The sequence below is a fragment of the Liolophura sinensis genome, chromosome 8 (assembly GCF_032854445.1).
Source record: "Liolophura sinensis isolate JHLJ2023 chromosome 8, CUHK_Ljap_v2, whole genome shotgun sequence".
Lineage (NCBI taxonomy): Eukaryota > Metazoa > Mollusca > Polyplacophora > Chitonida > Chitonidae > Liolophura > Liolophura sinensis.
Genome location: NC_088302.1, coordinates 54666081 through 54684319, shown reverse-complemented (window position 1 = coordinate 54684319; position 18239 = coordinate 54666081). Strand labels below are relative to the sequence as shown.

At 39.9% G+C, this 18239-nt stretch overlaps 1 protein-coding gene across 1 annotated transcript in view; it reads left to right on the top strand.

Annotated features, from left to right (window-relative positions):
• Positions 1–3394: 3394 nt before the first annotated feature.
• LOC135473688 (uncharacterized) overlaps positions 3395–18239 on the top strand; it is a 56719-nt gene continuing 41874 nt past the window's right edge. The window contains exon 1 of the mRNA XM_064753554.1: positions 3395–4896. Within this exon, the coding sequence (XP_064609624.1) occupies positions 4172–4896 (725 nt within the window). The 5' untranslated portion in view covers positions 3395–4171. The remainder of the gene's footprint in view (positions 4897–18239) is intronic.

The following is an 18239-nucleotide window of genomic DNA, read 5'->3' as shown; positions in this document are numbered from 1 at the left end:
AAACGCATTATAGTCAGACCCGTTTGGTGAGTAAAATGAAATTATAATATTGGCAGACACAATTTCAGTCGTGTCATTTTGCAGGGATTTGTCTAATTTCTCGTCTTTTCCCCCTGTCTGTCTTACTGTCTGTGTGTCATTCAGACCACTTGTCACGCCTTGGTTTCAGTAAATCACATACAAGTCAGCTGTGTCTTTTAACAACATTCTGAGATCGGCTGTCTTGCTTCCCATTGTGAAACGTTTCTAGTAAATATACACTTCATTTACTGTCTTCCAAGGTTAGTATGCATATCAACAGTAGTTTTTCCAACTCGGTGCAAAAATCAACGCAAAATGAGGGGAGGTAACTGTGGTGTTCTTATTCGGATTCGGTATGGTTCGGATTACGCAGAGGATGACAATCACCTTTGCTATGTGGATGCTTGAGGTGGCATTCTTTCGGCACACGACATTTCGGCACAAAGTGGGAGGCTGGTATTTCGATTCTTGGCACCTATTTCAACATGGGCATGCTTTTGTATGGGTTCTTTCTCATACAGTTTTGTGGTCACATTGCTGTTACTACTTTTCAGTTCGACGTTAAACCCCAAGCGCTCACTCACTTTCTCAGTCCAGACCTGTGATCATACAAGCGAACTTTAACCTTGAACAATACATATACTGTAATTATCTATTAGTATGCTTATACTTTACGTTTGATATAAAACTTGTATGTGGCAAAGATCTATAAAAGTAATATGTGCCACATGAGCATTACAAATTGTCGGCCAGTCTTCGGATCCCGTGAATTAAGACGGCATTGCGCGACAGCCTATTAACACTATACACGACCCATCAAGATGACCCGATCAGCCAAACGGTTCTTGTCCATTCCTGCTGGCTCGACCTGACCAGCAGGGTCACAGGCTCGAATCCAGTTTTCGCTCGTTAAAATGCGGCTTTAAATGGGGAGGTTTTTAAGTGAATGGCGGTGATATGGTCACGGTTTAGTACACGGTATATTAAACCCATAAACTTGACCCTTGTCGTATTTGGATGCAGGAAATATGATTCAGTACGACATTAACCAGGTATACTATCGATGTATATTTTCCATGAAGAAAATCATTTTGTGAAGATATATCATATCGTCATGTATATATAATCGAACTATTCTGCTAAAAATTCCTTGAACTGACGCCAATATCTGTACGGTCGTTACCATAATTAAGAATGCCATGCATGTACCAACATCACTACTAAGCACTGTAAAGAATACGTGTAGTTTCCTATACAGGGATTGGGTCATCGCGTTACTATACACAATGATGGTATATAGCAGCAAGCTGTACAACTAAACTCACAAAATGTCTCTACACGTTGGAATTCCGCAGATAGCTTACAGATATATATGACCAATCATTTATAGGACATACAACAAACTAGGTACAGTGCCTGCATGATGATTCATACACCGAGGATGCAATATATACTCCAGGGTGCTTGCTTAGTGTGTGTTTGTAGTGTGCCTACATCACAAAACGTCCACTTATATAATGGCTGTCGGGTTTCTGCGCCGGAGAAACCAGACAGTTCATGTCGAGAATAGCCCACTGCATTTCGCCAGGTGTACAGGGTAAAGCCCTAGATAGTGTAGGCAACTTGTAAACTAGCATGGTACAAGATTTGGATAATGATTTCATTCATTCGCCAGGAACATCCCTTGCGTTTTCCCAACGCCATTGAAAACTGCATGTTGACATGGCTTCTCCTTGCATAATCTGTCTTAATTTCATACTTCATACATAGCCTACATTCTTTGGTGGTTTGTGTGGAACGTTGTTTTGGGAATTTGATGTGCGATTATTGACCTGTAAAGTCCATTATGGTTGGTCCAGCACGGCTCGATGGATTACATAGAGCTGGCGCATTGTACCACTTAGCCAACGAAGATCCCGATATGTATTTTGGGCAACTTACTCTGTCTTTCGGTGATGTAATGAATACCACAGAGTTGTAATGACGATATATAACGAAGCACGCCGTCTCTTTGTATTCGCTTACAGCTTGGCGCTGCGTGAGATTTGTCGATACACAAACACAGGCGCTGTTCAACTCAACCATTATATCCTTTCAAGACTTGTTGATAATTTTGCTGCAAAAATCAAGTCATTGCCGTTAGAGAAAACATGCAATGGGTTACTTGATGATTGTACACACGTATATACACACACCTCTACAGGAGGCCCGTAGTCAAAACTAATTAACTCCAGCCAGTTTATATTTGTACACACACAAAAACCACACATCGATCACAATTAATGTGCACTGGTCAAACTGGAATTGTATCGGTACAGTCTGATGAAAGTTCATTGCCAAAGAGATGACAGATGCGTATTGAGAGCCAAAACGTCCCTTATTACCCCTGATAATTGGTAGCCTGGACACAGGAAGGCGCACAGGACTTCCAACTGGTCCAATTTGTAATACAGGTCTGCCAGGAACTGAGGCTGGAACCTCTGTAACCCTCTTGTCATGACCTGGAAACCCAGGTATTTCACCGTTCTATGTAAACCGACCTCTCTCTCTACAACACACATATACCCAATCTCCTCCCCCCCCCCCGCACCCAACTCCTCTTCCAACTCCATTGTTCTGGAGATGCATATTTGTTACATCTGTACCATTCTGCTCCAGAGCTCACCACTATGGCATACTATGCGTGCAAAACCCTACCTCTTGACAATTCGTCAATTCGTTTTAATGACTGTCACTTTTTCTCTACGTTACTACAACCCTCCTTCACTACTGGTAGCTTTCCCAGTAGTTACTTTGCTGCCTAATTGTTTAATGTTTGATCCTTGTGTTTGAATCTAGGGCCTACATTATACTTGTATACATAACACATTTATGCACACGCATGTTTATCGGTAGACATATATACTTGTGTTGTCATCGATCGATTGACATAGACTGCTCGCACATTTTAACGCGATAATATTTGGTGGAGCGACTGTCGGTGTAAATTCTCCTGTCTAACCGACCGTGCTGTACAGATAACGCTAACCTGGTCTATAGTATATACAGTGTTTGTGTTAGTGTATGCATGAGGTTAAGGGAAAGCCTGCTTCAGGCCGTGTCTTCGGCACACTCCTGGCAGCTCTCGCGCGGACCACATACTTCCTCAGCGGCAGTCTGTTGGCATTAGCAAGGCAACGGTGAGGGCCGAAACTAGGAGCAGCTGTGATCGGGTTATAGCCGTGGAACAGACTGGCTTTGTGCGAACATAACGGTTGGCTGGCACGGTGAGAGGAGGAAATCAAAGCCGGCCTCAGCCGTCCGCCTGTCTCTTGGTATATACTACGTGGTCAGCCTGTACTAGGCCTCTTTATGCGCTGAAGTTGGACGGGGTGCAGCTGGCTTCCTGTGAGATCGTAGATTCACAGTGTCTCTGCCGGAGATCGAACGGCTGGAGGTTTCCACGGAGTCTAGTATACGCCACTTTGCCTCGGACAGTGTGCAACACTTGCTAAGGGGGTGTGTGTTGCATGTCTTAGTCACCGAATAGTGTGCAAGTCATGTGATTAAGGGGGAATTCCCGCTTTCATTCTGCCCCGTCTCTTCATTCTATCACCAAAGCAAGGTCAGTGGAACGCCTGAGGGTGGATCATTTGGTTACACAATGGCTTTTAGAAATAACAAAGACCGATCAAGCTGTGCCAACACAAGCATGTGATTCCTGCAGTCCGGTGTAATGGCTTGCTATAGTGTATGGTATCTCCGTTGTGTTGTCACTTGGTTGGACAGCTGACAAAGCGTGCTAGGAGGCGGTGACGGTGCGATGACCCCGTGGTATCATATACAGCCGTGGACAGTGTGGAGGGACGACACCAGTAGTTATTCAGTGTGGGGCAGTGCAGTCTGACAGTTATTTCACTTCAACCTTGGGCCAGCACCACCTGCCACCGGCCGGTGAAAAACTGTCATTACAATTCCATATTCCAGAGAAAAACGGGGGTTGCACAAATGTGTTAATTAGATAGCCTTGGCTATGTAGACGCCTTAAAAGATTGCGTATCGTACACCTTTTACCCCATTGGAAACGCCATGTGGAGTTACCCCATTAGAAACGCCATGCGGAGTTACTGAGATTAACTGATACATCAGCATGGAAATTTAAGCGATCGCCATGAATGCCCTAAAGAGCTATTTCAACAAAATTTTGTCATCAAATCACCAGGATAAGAAAGACCATATGAATGGCGTGGAGCGTAAGTGCTCGCTACCGGCGTCGTCGTCGTCGCCATCAATGCACAAGGGGCACCATCGGAAACACCACGGCTCGGCGACCCTAGCTACTATCAACAGGCGCCCTAAGTTAGTCACAAGTTACATACAGCCGACATTTGGTTCCGTGGCCGCTACGACCGCCCCTGCCTCTCCGGTGCTAGAGGGGAGTCATCACTCAAACTCAGACAGGACGGGTAGTGAAGCTGTCAACAAGTACACGGTCCAGCCGCAGTTATCAGACCTTGGATACGGTACTGACAATGGCGCCCCAGCATCATCGGCCGCACCGATGGGTGGCTATCAGACGCGTGACTCCCACAATCGCCCTGCCCAGCCCCCTGCCAAACCCCCGCGGAAAGACCAGATATTTACGGTGCAGGTTAACAATCCTCACCCTTCTCAATGTGAGGATATCGGTATTGTTGTGGACTCTGTTGTTATGACACCTCACCATCATCGGCGGTCGGGCAGTGACGGCCAGGCCTTCTCACAGTACCCAGTGTTAAAAGTGATAGGTATAATGGAGGGCAGTTTAACACACAGAGATGGCAGGGTGAGAATCGGTGATGAAATTGTGGACATTAATGGGCAGAGCGTGCTGAGAGAGGGGCCAGAGAGAGCCAGGTGAGTGGGATGATTATTAAATTAATTATCCAATAAACTAATTAATTAATGTATTAATTATTTAAATTAATCTGAACATTTCACTGGTTAACAGTGAGGTGTGAGCTGAGCCCAATTAATATGTATGGATTTTCCATGCTCCTGTTTACAGAGCTGACATCATGCGTTTTTTTGTGTGTGTATTCAGTATATTTTAATTCCATGTTTCAAAAATTTAGCCCCAAACATATTCACAACATTGATGTATATATGTAAGGGCTGTTCTTTACTTTGCCAGCTACAGAATGTGGGTTAATTACCTTGATAATATATATATTAATATCATTAACTACTTTATATCTTGTGTAAAGCGCATTCCTGGTATTCTGCTGAAGCCTGTGCATGACAGTAAGCTTCAGGTTTTGAACCTGTGATCTCGATAAAGTTTGCACGGGTTAGGGGTGGGGGGTGTATATTTGCTCTGCTTTGCCTTTCAGAATAAAAAGAACAGAAATTGTAAATTCTTCATTTGACCACACCTGTTTTTTACATCAGTTAAAAATTATTGACGTAATATTTTAATGCATGTCTTCCTTTTCCATTTTATAGCAATGGAACATACACGTAGACCAGACAGAACATGGTCATATAGTAGAACATTTTCTTACTGGCACATCATACAAGTTTGATGATGTTCTTGTCGGTCACCAGTTTTGACTACTGAAGTGTGGTGCCTTTCCCTGTGGGCGTCATATCCTTTTCTGATGGCACAGATATTTCCACTGCCATGGTAGCTAGCAGTACCACAAAACACAAATGTGTACTGTCGTGTATATTTCCTGTCTGTGTGGGCCCTTACAGAAATATGTGTCAGTGTTTAGGTAACTTGGTGTATACCCCTGTAAGCAGTTTAGCTGGGGCTAGGAATTTGAGTAATATGGAAGTACCGATCTTTTCTTCCAATGGCTTACATCCTGTTGTGGTCAGACTGAAGTATCTCTCCTTAGTCATAGACCAACCTGGGTTTTCCTTTCCACAGGAGGGAATACTTCTCATTTCTTGATAGCTTTTAGCAGTTACATTTTGGAAATCTACATGTATGTATTGATGCCTGAAGTAAAGTATTGTCATAGAAAAAACATGCTAAATGCCAAGGGTTCACTGAAATCTGAATTCCATATGCCAGCCATTATTTATTAGGAAAACATGAATGATGGTGTCAGTTTGCTAGATGAGGCAGCATGCTTCACTGAGGCAGCTTTATGACACATATCTTGGTGCTTTAATTAAAAATATGTGATTAGTGTTTACATTTACATCATTAAGAAGTAAATGTTTTACATGAAACAAAATATGTAAATTCAAACAATGTTTTTTTTTATGAAGCCTGGATGTGCATGAGATGTATGTCCAGAACTTAACAATGAAGGGCATTCATGAAATCAGTGTTCTGTCTTTGTCGTTCATTCTCGATTTGTCTTCAGATATTTTAATTGTCACATTGTAAGGCTGTTAAATTTTGAAATTTTCAAGAAATTTTTGGAATAAATAATTTACAAAGTTTTGTGAAAGTGGTCTTTTACAGGGACAACCAGTTAAGCAATGGGTGAAACATTGTCCATGTGTTAAGGCATTTACAGAAGCAGATATATAGGGTCAATTTACTCAATTGATCTGATCCAGAAGGTCTGAGTTATAATCAGTGTTTTAGACTCTAGTGATCTGCTGTCGTAAAGCGCATAATTAGGCTTTGAGCAACAGTTAATCAATCAATCAAGCAATCATTAGACCTTTACAGGCTCTGGTTAAAACTGGCTACCTGCTTTACATGTACATACATACATGAAAGGCTAACAGAACTACCGATTTAACACAAAATTTGTTTAGTGCAATAATTTTTTTGGACAATGTGAACAATAGTCCCTTGTAAGAATTAAACTTTAACCACATGCTCTGCGGGCCTTTCATCTTCACTAGTAAACAAGTTCTATTCTGTATTTGCTGATGTGGCATAATTGATGATCTGATATCATGCTATTAATTCAGTGCCAGGTCTAGGTGGTTGGATATAGGTATAGACTAAGATTTTCATGAAAATTCCATATTAAAGATAAGAAATCAATTAATTCTCCTTCCGTTGTCCAAGTCATTCTTGGTTATATCATTTGTCACTAGTGCTTTGAGTTGTCAGAGATGCCAAATGTGATTTGTCCCATGTGTGCAAGAGAACAAAGCCACTCACAAAACTGACATTGTAAAAGCTGTCTGTCTCTAGCAGTCATGGCTTTATGCAATACATACTATGTGTACATATGTGTGTGTGTGTGTGGGAGGGGGGGGGGGGGTCACTTAGAGCTGAATGGGGGTTTGTTTTGTATCAGAAAGAACGCTTTCAAACTTGTGTAGAATGTACAGATGGCTGGCTGCTTGAACCTGTTAGACATGTTCGGTTTGTGCTGTTTTTCTGTATCGCAGTTATGGGTTGTAGATCTACAGAGGCCACATGCATGGTTTCTAAAAAGGAAGGGTTTTATTGTATAATCTTTCCCCAGATACTTTTCCAAGCATTCCATGCTGTAGTATTATTTTACATAAGGGCGTGCGGGGTTCATGTCCTCTTCTCCTGGAGTTAATCTTAGGCAGCACTCCTACTTAAACTTTATCTGCTCACATTTCATCGAAACACATTTAGAATCGTATTTTATCCCTGCAAGATTGCTTTTACAGAAAATGTGTTTCCTTCTTAAATTTTTGATGTTAATTTGTCTGGTTCTTAAACTTGGTAACTCTTATAAGATTAGCCAAAGCGTATGAGACAGTAGATCCTGTGAGCATATGTTCTGTGATATACGATGCATGGACGGCAATTACATAGCACCTGCGCCACACACCTACCTCTATCTTATTGATATTCTATAAAAAGAAAAATAATTAGACTTTGTATAAGTGTAAATAGGTCCATGCTGTTAGTTGTGAAGAGTGGACATTTCTTTAAGTAGCCCTCAAATCATATACCCCTGGGGATAAGTGACAGTTAGCTTCTAACATGATACATGTAGCAGACATTTTCTTGTAGCGCTTGCCTACATGTATAGATGGTAATCATAAAGGTTTTCACCTGTGCCACAGGTATCATTGTCACTGATGTTTTGGTTTGTGTGGGAAATGATGGATGTCTCAAAGTAGTCCATATCCTTTTTTTCAGGTTCATTACGTGTATATAGTGACAGCTAACTTAAATTATCAAATATCTCTTTGTCAGAAGTCTTTGACACATATATGGAAAAACGTGTGATTAATTGATAACAGTTCATGTTCGATATTTGCGTTTTTGTTTTGCTGAATTATAACTTGATTTGATTGTAATGACCTGCCTCACACCTTCGTGCATATAAAATGATCCATTAGTGTCAAGTTCTTAAAATTAGTTTGTATGAATAAGAATAGACTGTAGACATGATTCTTTCAAGATGTAATGGATTTGATGTCATGTGCTGGGCCAGGATTCATGCATAATCCAGTATGTTTAATCCATTACCATTAAGTGTCCATTGTGGTCATCTAGTATTCATGAGTATGTCATGGCAGTGGCTGGTAATGAATTCCCTGGACTGTAAAGGTCGCGCCTCTCACATGGGAACAGTTTCAGCAGGCAATTGCATGCTGTGTTTTGGTCTGGCATATTTTTGAACTGCAGTTGTCTGTCCAGTGTTGACAGTTGTTGGCCTTTACAATCTTGTGAGACAGTTGCTATTACAGTCTTGGGAGACAGTTGCCTTTACAGTCTTGGCAGGGACAGTTGCCTTTACAGTCTGGGAAGACACCATTTCAGTGTTTGGAAACAATTGTCTGTCCAGTCTTTGGAGACATCCCTTCTTGGAAGACCGTTGTCAGTCCCGTCTTGGGAGACGGTTGCTGTTACAGTCTTGGGTAACTGTTGCTTTTTCATACTTGAGTGACCGTTGTTTGACATTTTGGAAGACAATGTATGTCCCATAATTCCTGTCTTGTAGGACATTTGTGAATGATTTGTAAGCTTGAATGACAAGTTTTCCAAAATTGAAGACTGCAAAGAATTTAAAATCCATGAAATGATTGGTGTTCAAATGTGAAGAAAGCAAGACTTATAAATTTTTTGAAAATTTTGTTGAGCTAGAGACGGCATACTTGTTTTTAGTTGGGGGAGGGGGAGGGTTGCACAGGGATCGTTATAACACCTCACACCTTCAGACAGAATATATAATGTAACATGCATAGATAACACAGTTTATCTATGTTTGATTACTATTACAGAACTGTTTAATGAAAGGTGTTTTGGTGAGGGCTTGGTATTCATCTTAAAGTGACCATTAAGTGATGTGTTACATACATTATTCATGCCATTCACCTGTGTGTATGTGTGTATGTAAGGTTTCTGTGAAGAACCTTGTTTGGACTAGGACATGTAATATAGAAGTTCAGATATAGCCCTGTGTTTGGCAATGCAAAACAGGCAGAGTATTCCAATGAGGTGTGTTTGTTTTAAACATTAAAGGCCTGCTAGTCCATCTGCTAATGGACATGTGTGTTGGTTTGGTAATAAGACTACTATAATCACATGCAAAAACAGCTAGTGTAAGGGGATTGACTATTACATCAGTGATGTTGTTGTGACAAGGCTAATAAGCTTAGTAACTAAGCAGGGACAGCAAGGAAATTTATATAAACTTAGACATTCAGTGAAAAGGATAATGAGTTGTCATATGTCACTCTCTGGTGATTTATTCCAACACATTTCAATGATATAATTTCTAGTACAATTGGATTGATATGTTGATTGGTGTTCCAAGGCCGTATTCAAAGCAGCTTTGTGCTCATTTGGAGAAAGCAGTGTTGTGATATGTCTACATACATGGAACTGTAAGTGGCAACATTGTTTTAATGCAAATGACTTTATACTCATTTGATGTTGTTTTCAAATTGACATTTTGTTCTATTGACCTTTCTGTTCAAGTGAAGGTCCAGATAGTGGCTTTTTTGAAAATCCCTAGTCAGATTATAAATTGACCTTGAGATGGTAACATATTCTGTACTACTGGACACAGTATGTATAGGCCTGTGTGTTCTTGCTTGGTCTGTATTCACATAACTGTAGATACGTGCAGTGCTATCCTAGGTTAATGAGGTGGAAAACCAATCTGATACTTACAGATAATATCAAAGTTTTAGTACATGTGCACTTTTCATAATAAAGATTGCCCTCAGTTGGAAATTATCACCTATAGATATACACATATTTACAAGTTACTTATTTACTTTTACATGCAGACATTTGCCAGAAAAAATGTCAATTGATTTTCATTATAATGATTTGTTTTGAAAAAGTAATTTGTGTTGTGTTTCATATCTTATATTTCAAGTCTGTCCATGTTGAAAGCAGGATCAGAAATGGGCAGAGTGTTTTTGCCTATGTTTTTTTTTTCTGACTTAGATTATCAGTTTGATGTACTTTTCATGAGATGAAGAGTGTGTCTGTGTTTACAAACCAGATGGCCATTTTGATGTACATGTAATTGAGTAATGACTTCAGAATAATTCAGCTGATGGCCTAATCTCTTTACAAGTGGTATGTGGCTGTTTTCTGTGTCAAACAGTTGCCATCAGCTACTAATTGACCAGAACGTATAATGTAACTAGCACTGCCAAAAACCCTCAGCCATGTTGAGCTCTGAGAAGAACTTTGGTGGAAACAATCTGCTCTCAAGGAGAATTTTATACTACTATTACATTGAAATTTTTTGGACGGACTGACTTTATATAAGGCTTGAGTCAAACTTGTCAGATCTGACACAGCAGAATAAGACAGATTTCTCAAATAAATGAAGAGATAAACATTCAGAAAGGTTGACTGCTTACATTGTAGGTGTATATACACAGCTGCTATTTTTATATGTATGTATATATTGCAAAGTGTGTAGCCAACAGGGTGTTTTACATGTGGTGGGAATTGGTACTGCTTTGATCCTATATATTGTGTTTATGCTGAAGCAATGGCAACATGTAAGGAACTGGGACTCTAGTGTACATCTCATCATAAATCAAGCAGTGGAATCAAGATTAGATGGATTTGTAATACAAACCATGCTCATGTGGATCCCAAGGGGGCCATAAATCTGCAGGGGCCACTGATCAAGATCTCAAGGGCTGTCCTGGGTCTCATATACTACATGTTGTTTGTGTATCCAGTTAGTTCTTAGGAATGTACCCTTGTGTGAGAAAGCTCATTTGATCTGACCCATGCATAAGCAATTTGTATGAATAAATCTACAATGTGATCTGTGTACACAGCAGGACAGAGAATGGAAAGTCAAAGGCCAGTCTCCAGCTATAAAAATGTGTTCCTCTGGACAAAGTGGACTGTTTGGATAGGCAGCTAAAACCACATGGGCTAAAGTGCATCTGTCAAACTGGTAGATAAATTAAGATGACTGTAACATGATACCCCAAATCCACTGGGCCTCCCTGTGGGACATGTCAAACTGGGAACAGGGATGCTGGGGGAAGGGGTTTTCTTGCAGTAAGAAAGTGTTAGGCATGAAATTTGAGATTATGTGTCAAATTTTTTGCCTCTTGTAGAAGTATCTGTAGTGTCAAATTGTTTGCCTCTTGTAGAAGTATTGTATAGTGTCAAATTGTTTGCCTCTTGTAGAAGTATTGTATAGTGTCGAATTGTTTGCCTCTTGTAGAAGTATTGTATAGTGTCAAATTTTTGCCTGTTGTAGAAGTATCTGTAGTGTCAAATTGTTTGCCTCTTGTAGAAGTATTGTATAGTGTCGAATTGTTTGCCTCTTGTAAAAGTGTCTTGTGTGTCAAATTATTTGCCTCTTGTAGAAGTATTGTATAGTGTCAAATTGTTTGCCTCTTGTAAAAGTGTCTTGTGTGTCAAATTGTTTGCCTCTTGTAGAAGTATCGTGTAGTGTCAAATTGTTTGCCTCTTGTAGAAGTATCATGTAGTGTCAAATTGTTTGTCACTTGTAAAAGTATCGTGTAGTGCAGCATCATTTTTGAGGAAATAGCATATGCATAGCATATATATGGTCACAGGTAGTGCTATAGGAGTTGGGTGGAGTTGAAGTGGGGTTTGAGGCTGTAGTGAAGGGTGGGGACTAAAGATGGAATTTAATGTAGTATCTGCTAGTTAGGAATTCAGAGTTGACATTGAATGGTAAAATCATTTCTTAATTGAGGTTTGTTAATTACAGCCAATATGGTGAAAAGTCCTAATTTTGCTTTTACTTCGTTTGATACACAACATATGTCTATATATGCATGTAGTAACTAAGTTACTGTTGGATAGACTTAGCAGTACAAATGGAATTTATACATTTAGAAGTAATTTTTTGGTGGAATTAATGGGTTTGCAGTGTAAATCCCAATATTAAGTTTGAATCTGGTGAACTCTTTAATTTCTACATTTATGATTTTGAATCCAACTCTTTTGCTGGAGTTGTTGCAAATCTATGATTTACGAACCACAAAACATCTGTGGTTTAGATCCAACTCTTTGATGGATTTCTGGGAAGTCTGTGGTTTGTGAGTATCTGATGGCTGGAGTGCATATGAACTTATAACCATGGAATGACAGAAGTACATCAGTTCAAGATAAAAAAAAAAAACCCACCTGCACAAGTGGTTCAAACTTAGGAGAAAGTGGCATTTCTAGCCAATATCAGTAGCTTTCTCTGCCTGGTCCATTGATTCTGATTGCTCTGGGCCGTTATGTGCTTATTGGCAGTGCTAGACGGTAAACTGATTATTGTAATAGACCTGCCCCTGTGGCCACCATCCCCTGTCTTCCTGTACAGCTAAAGGCCTGCCTCTGTGCCAGATCTCTGCTATACCTTCCTGCCCAGCTGTTCACTTTCTGACTTCCCCTGCAGTATTAGTGCACCTATCTAATTACCGGCACACTTTGACCCATGTGCACATGGCTGTTGTGTGAGGGTCGCCTGTCGGTCTGGCTCATTCATCCACATGGCCGTAGCTGGTTGGTTTTGGACATGGCTTATGGTGTCGGTATGCGTATGCTGTGACTGCCCCTAGTAATGTAGGGTGAGAGAGTTCAAAGCCACACTGTAATAGGTTCAAGATGTGCATTTCTACTGTGGAATATATTTTGTCTGGTCAGAACATAAAACCAAGAGAAGGCCCTGCTGTTCCACATTGATATGCAATGTATATTGCCCCTTGTGACAGTTAAAATCAGACTGCTTGCTTTTAGCAAGGATTTCACCAGATATTTGAGTGTTAATATTGTCATTTTCTTAGGGTTCCACACAGGTAGTCCTGCGGAACACCTGTTTTCGTTTGGATTATTAGGGGAAAATAGTGTGGAAACTCGCAATTGGTCAATGTTGTAATGTCACCAGTTTTCAAATTTAATATTTTGGTGTATTTCAGTTTGCTGATTCCGAATTTGCTTTAATTTTTTTGTCTGTCTTTGTAACTTCTTGAGATATAGTCAAAAAATAAGATTAGTTACATAATTTCAGTGGACTGTAGCTCGAGATGTATGGTAGCCAAAAATCTGAAAGCTGTAGACCTAGACATACCCTTTCCATATTGTGCCAACAGATTTGAGCTACCGTTAGTAGTTTCTCCTAACAAGCATTTAAATGACACGACTGTTTTGTTCAAAATGCATCCAAGCTCCATTGGTTTAGCATTGAGTTAGACTGCATATGAACAGATATAAAATCTGTTGACTTGCGCTGTACTGTTCATGATTTCACTAGGCAATTGTGTGCTAAGATAATAGTATGTTGTCTCCTATTTAATAGGGTAGGAAGTTAACTACAACAACAAAGGACACGGACCCGAGGCAAAACTGCTTTGCAGTTCTAGTTTCAGATTGTTTTTGTAGTCCTGTAGATCCTGTCCTGGATGGCAGGGATTGCCTTTTAAGACATTTCAACATTATATAATTCTACTTCAGTCCATTTAAAATCATTTGATACAAGTAGTAAATCGCTTTAGTCTTAGCCTAGTTAGATCTTCATTGGATTGTAAAAGGAGATCTATGAATATTGGACTTGGTTGATCTTGTATTGGATTGTCAAAGGAGATCTGGCATTGGATTGTCAAAGGACATGTTGTATTGGATTGTCAAAGGAGATCTGGTGTTGGATTGTCAAAGGAGATCTGGCATTGGATTGTCAAAGGACATGTTGTATTGGATTGTCAGAGGAGATCTGGTAATAAATTGTCACTGGAGATCTGGTACTGAATTGTCAGAGGAGATCTAGTATTGGATTGTCAAAGGAGATGTGGTATTGGATTGTCAGAAGAGATCTGGCATTGGATTATCAGGAGATCTGGCATTGGATTGTCAAAGGACATGTCATATTGGATTGTCAGAGGAGATCTGGTATTGGATTGTAAGAGGAGATCTGGTATTAGATTGTCAGAGGTGATCTGGTATTGGATTGTCAGAGGAGATCAGGGACTGTGTTGTCGCAGGAGATGTGGTATTGGATTATAAGAGGAGATCTGGCATTGGATTATAAGAGGAGATGTGGTATTGGATTGTCAGAGGAGACCTGGTATTGAATTGTCAAAGGAGATCTGGCATAGGATTGTCAGAGGAGATCTGGTATTGGATTGTAAGAGGAGATCTGGTATTGAATTGTCAAAGGAGATCTGGTACTGGATTGTCAATGGAGATCTGGTACTAGATTGTCAAAGGAGATTTAGTATAAAAATATAACAGTAGAACCTTCAGATAAGAGTTGCTTGTTGCCATAGGAAGAAGGCATTTGTTTGCTGGTATCACTTGTTAGAACAATCATCATAAGCAGCAGCTTAGTAGTTCTGCCAATACCAATGATGTGGGCTTTACTGTTTTTGTGTGTTTGGGCCAAACGGATCAGGTTGTCCTCAGTAGGTACATGTACATTTGTACCTGCTCTAGTTAGTTCTGAACCATCAGTGATAACCCCGTAACAAATGTCAGATGTCTTAATATCCTGAAACCCATATATTATCTCACTCTTGATATGCACTTGTTGAAAATTGTAATAATTTATCTTCATTTTACAAGGAAAAACACTGATTATAGCTCAGTCAAAGCTATTTTTGAGGGGTGGGGGTGGGGGAGTTATTTAAGAAGAATATCTGTAAAAATGGTTCAGATGCCAGTCAGTGTAGGTCTAATGACACTTGATTGGCCCCTGCTGTAGTAAGTAAGCCTTAGAAGGTCTAATGAAACTTGATTGGCCCCTGCTGTAGTAAGTAAGCCCTAGAAGGTCTAATGACACTTGATTGGCCCCTGCTGTAGTAAGTAAGCCCTAGAAGGTCTAATGACGCTTAATTGGCCCCTGCTGTAGTAAGTGAGCCCTAGAAGGTCTAATGACACTTGATTGGCCCCTGCTGTAGTAAGAGAGCCCTAGAAGGTCTAATGACACTTGATTGGCCCCTGCTGTAATAAGTAAGCCCTAGAAGGTCTAATGACACTTGATTGGCCCCTGCTGTAGTAAGTAAGCCCTAGAAGGTCTAATGACACTTGATTGGCCCCTGCTGTAGTAAGTAAGCCCTAGAAGGTCTAATGACACTTGATTGGCCCCTGCTGTAGTAAGTAAGCCCTAGAAGGTCTAATGACACTTGATTGGCCCCTGCTGTAGTAAGTAAGCCCTAGAAGGTCTAATGACACTTGATTGGCCCCTGCTGTAGTAAGTAAGCATCAGAAGGTCTAATGACACTTGATTGGCCCCTGCTGTAGTAAGTAAGCCTTAGAAGGTCTAATGACACTTGATTGGCCCCTGCTGTAGTAAGTAAGCCCTAGAAGGTCTAATGACACTTGATTGGCCCCTGCTGTAGTAAGTAAGCCCTAGAAGGTCTAATGACACTTGATTGGCCCCTGCTGTAGTAAGTAAGCCCTAGAAGGTCTAATGACACTTGATTGGCCCCTGCTGTAGTAAGTAAGCCCTGGAAGGTCTAATGACACTTGATTGGCCCCTGCTGTAGTAAGTAAGCATCAGAAGGTCTAATGACACTTGATTGGCCCCTGCTGTAGTAAGTAAGCCCTAGAAGGTCTAATGACACTTGATTGGCCCCTGCTGTAGTAAGTAAACCCTAGAAGGTCTAATGACACTTGATTGGCCCCTGCTGTAGTAAGTAAACCCTAGAAGGTCTAATGACACTTGATTGGCCCCTGCTGTAGTAAGTGAGCCCTAGAAGGTCTAATGACACTTGATTGGCCCCTGCTGTAGTAAGAGAGCCCTAGAAGGTCTAATGACACTTGATTGGCCCCTGCTGTAATAAGTAAGCCCTAGAAGGTCTAATGACACTTGATTGGCCCCTGCTGTAGTAAGTAAGCCCTAGAAGGTCTAATGACACTTGATTGGCCCCTGCTGTAGTAAGTAAGCCCTGGAAGGTCTAATGACACTTGATTGGCCCCTGCTGTAGTAAGTAAGCCCTAGAAGGTCTAATGACACTTGATTGGCCCCTGCTGTAGTAAGTAAGCCCTAGATAAAGATGTATAGCTAATGACAAAGGTCTCCCCAGAGGCAGAGCATTCCTCAGGCTGTCTTGTTTGACATGAACACCCTTTAGCCAGACTCCCGCCCCCTGTGAGGTCTTGATACCCTTTCTTTCTTTCCTGTGCTTGGGTGATCTACACAGTGACAAATAACTGAATCTCCAAGCAGCCATAAATCAGAAGGCTGCATTATATAAGTGAAATTTCATTGAAAATGATGTTAAGCCTATCAGTCAGATAAGTGTTTGATTTAAGAGAAAAAGATTTATATTTTTCATTTTATCTAATCGTCTGGTCTAATTTCAGCGTCATGCAATGAAATATACCAAAAAACAAATTAAAAGTGATTGCTTAAGTAAATGTTGTGTACGCAAATGCATAATACATTGATTTGTCGCATAATTGTTGCATTGATATGTCCTGTACATCTGAAAGTAGGATGCTGTACAGTAGCTGGCTATGATAACAGCTGCTAGTTCCACAGTGTATTACAAAGGCATAGCAGACCTCACTAGGGACTATAACTGGTTGTTAGAGAAACTCCTCGTACTCCAGTCATTTCATATACATGCAATCTTGATTTTCATTTTAGTTCAGGTGTTGCAGAGATACATCATGTCATTCTCATACAGCCTGACCTCATATATGTACTGGGAATAGATTAATACTGTTAACTTCTTTAGGTTGTTGGCTGTGTCTCTGAGTCGACCTGTTGGAGTCGACCTGTTGGAGTCCACCTGTTGTATGAATGGTGATCCTGTCTGGCTTATGCCTGGCACATGTCACAGGTGATGTCGTGGTTATTGCTAACTCTGTCCAATCTGACATGCTCTCTGTCAGGGCTACATGACAGGCATGAGATGTATTAGCCGTAATGAGGAGGGTATCATGATAAAACTTTACACAGGCTGTTAATAAGTCGCATTCCTAAAATTCAGAAAAAAAAACACAATCTGTTCATTTTCTCCCAAACTTGATAAAAATCAACTGTAAGCCATTTACAAATTCCATTTGCAAGGTGCGTCATTTTGAGCTTAATATTATAATTTTTTACATATCTCATGATCAGTTGCATCAGGTAAATATTAAATAAACATCGTATATAAGAGTGAAAAATGTTGTATATCACATAAAACAAATAAAATGAAATATACACAAACTGGTAAGTAAGGAATGTCAGCTGTTACACATGTCATATAAATGTATGTGCATACATTTAGAAAATCATCAGAGGGAACCCCTTGTTACAAGTACATGTGTGTTATATATACTATATACTTGTTACAAATACATGTATGTTATATATACTATATACTTGTTACAAGTACATGTATGTTATATATACTATATACTTGTTACAAGTACATGTATGTGATATATACTATATACTTGTTACAAGTACATGTATGTTATATATACTATATACTTGTTACAAGTACATGTATGTGATATATACTATATACTTGTTACAAGTACATGTATGTGATATATACTATATACTTGTTACAAGTACATGTATGTGATATATACTATATACTTGTTACAAGTACATGTATGTGATATATACTATATACTTGTTACAAGTACATGTATGTTATATATACTATATACTTGTTACAAGTACATGTATGTGATATATACTATATACTTGTTACAGGTACATGTATGTGATATATACTAAATACTTGTTACAGGTACATGTATGTGATATATGCTAAATACTTGTTACAAGTACATGTATGTGATATATACTAAATACTTGTCACAAGTACATGTATGTGATATATACTATATACTATTGGTCATGATTCAAATGGGATCTATTAGTGTGTAATTCCAGATAGAACCT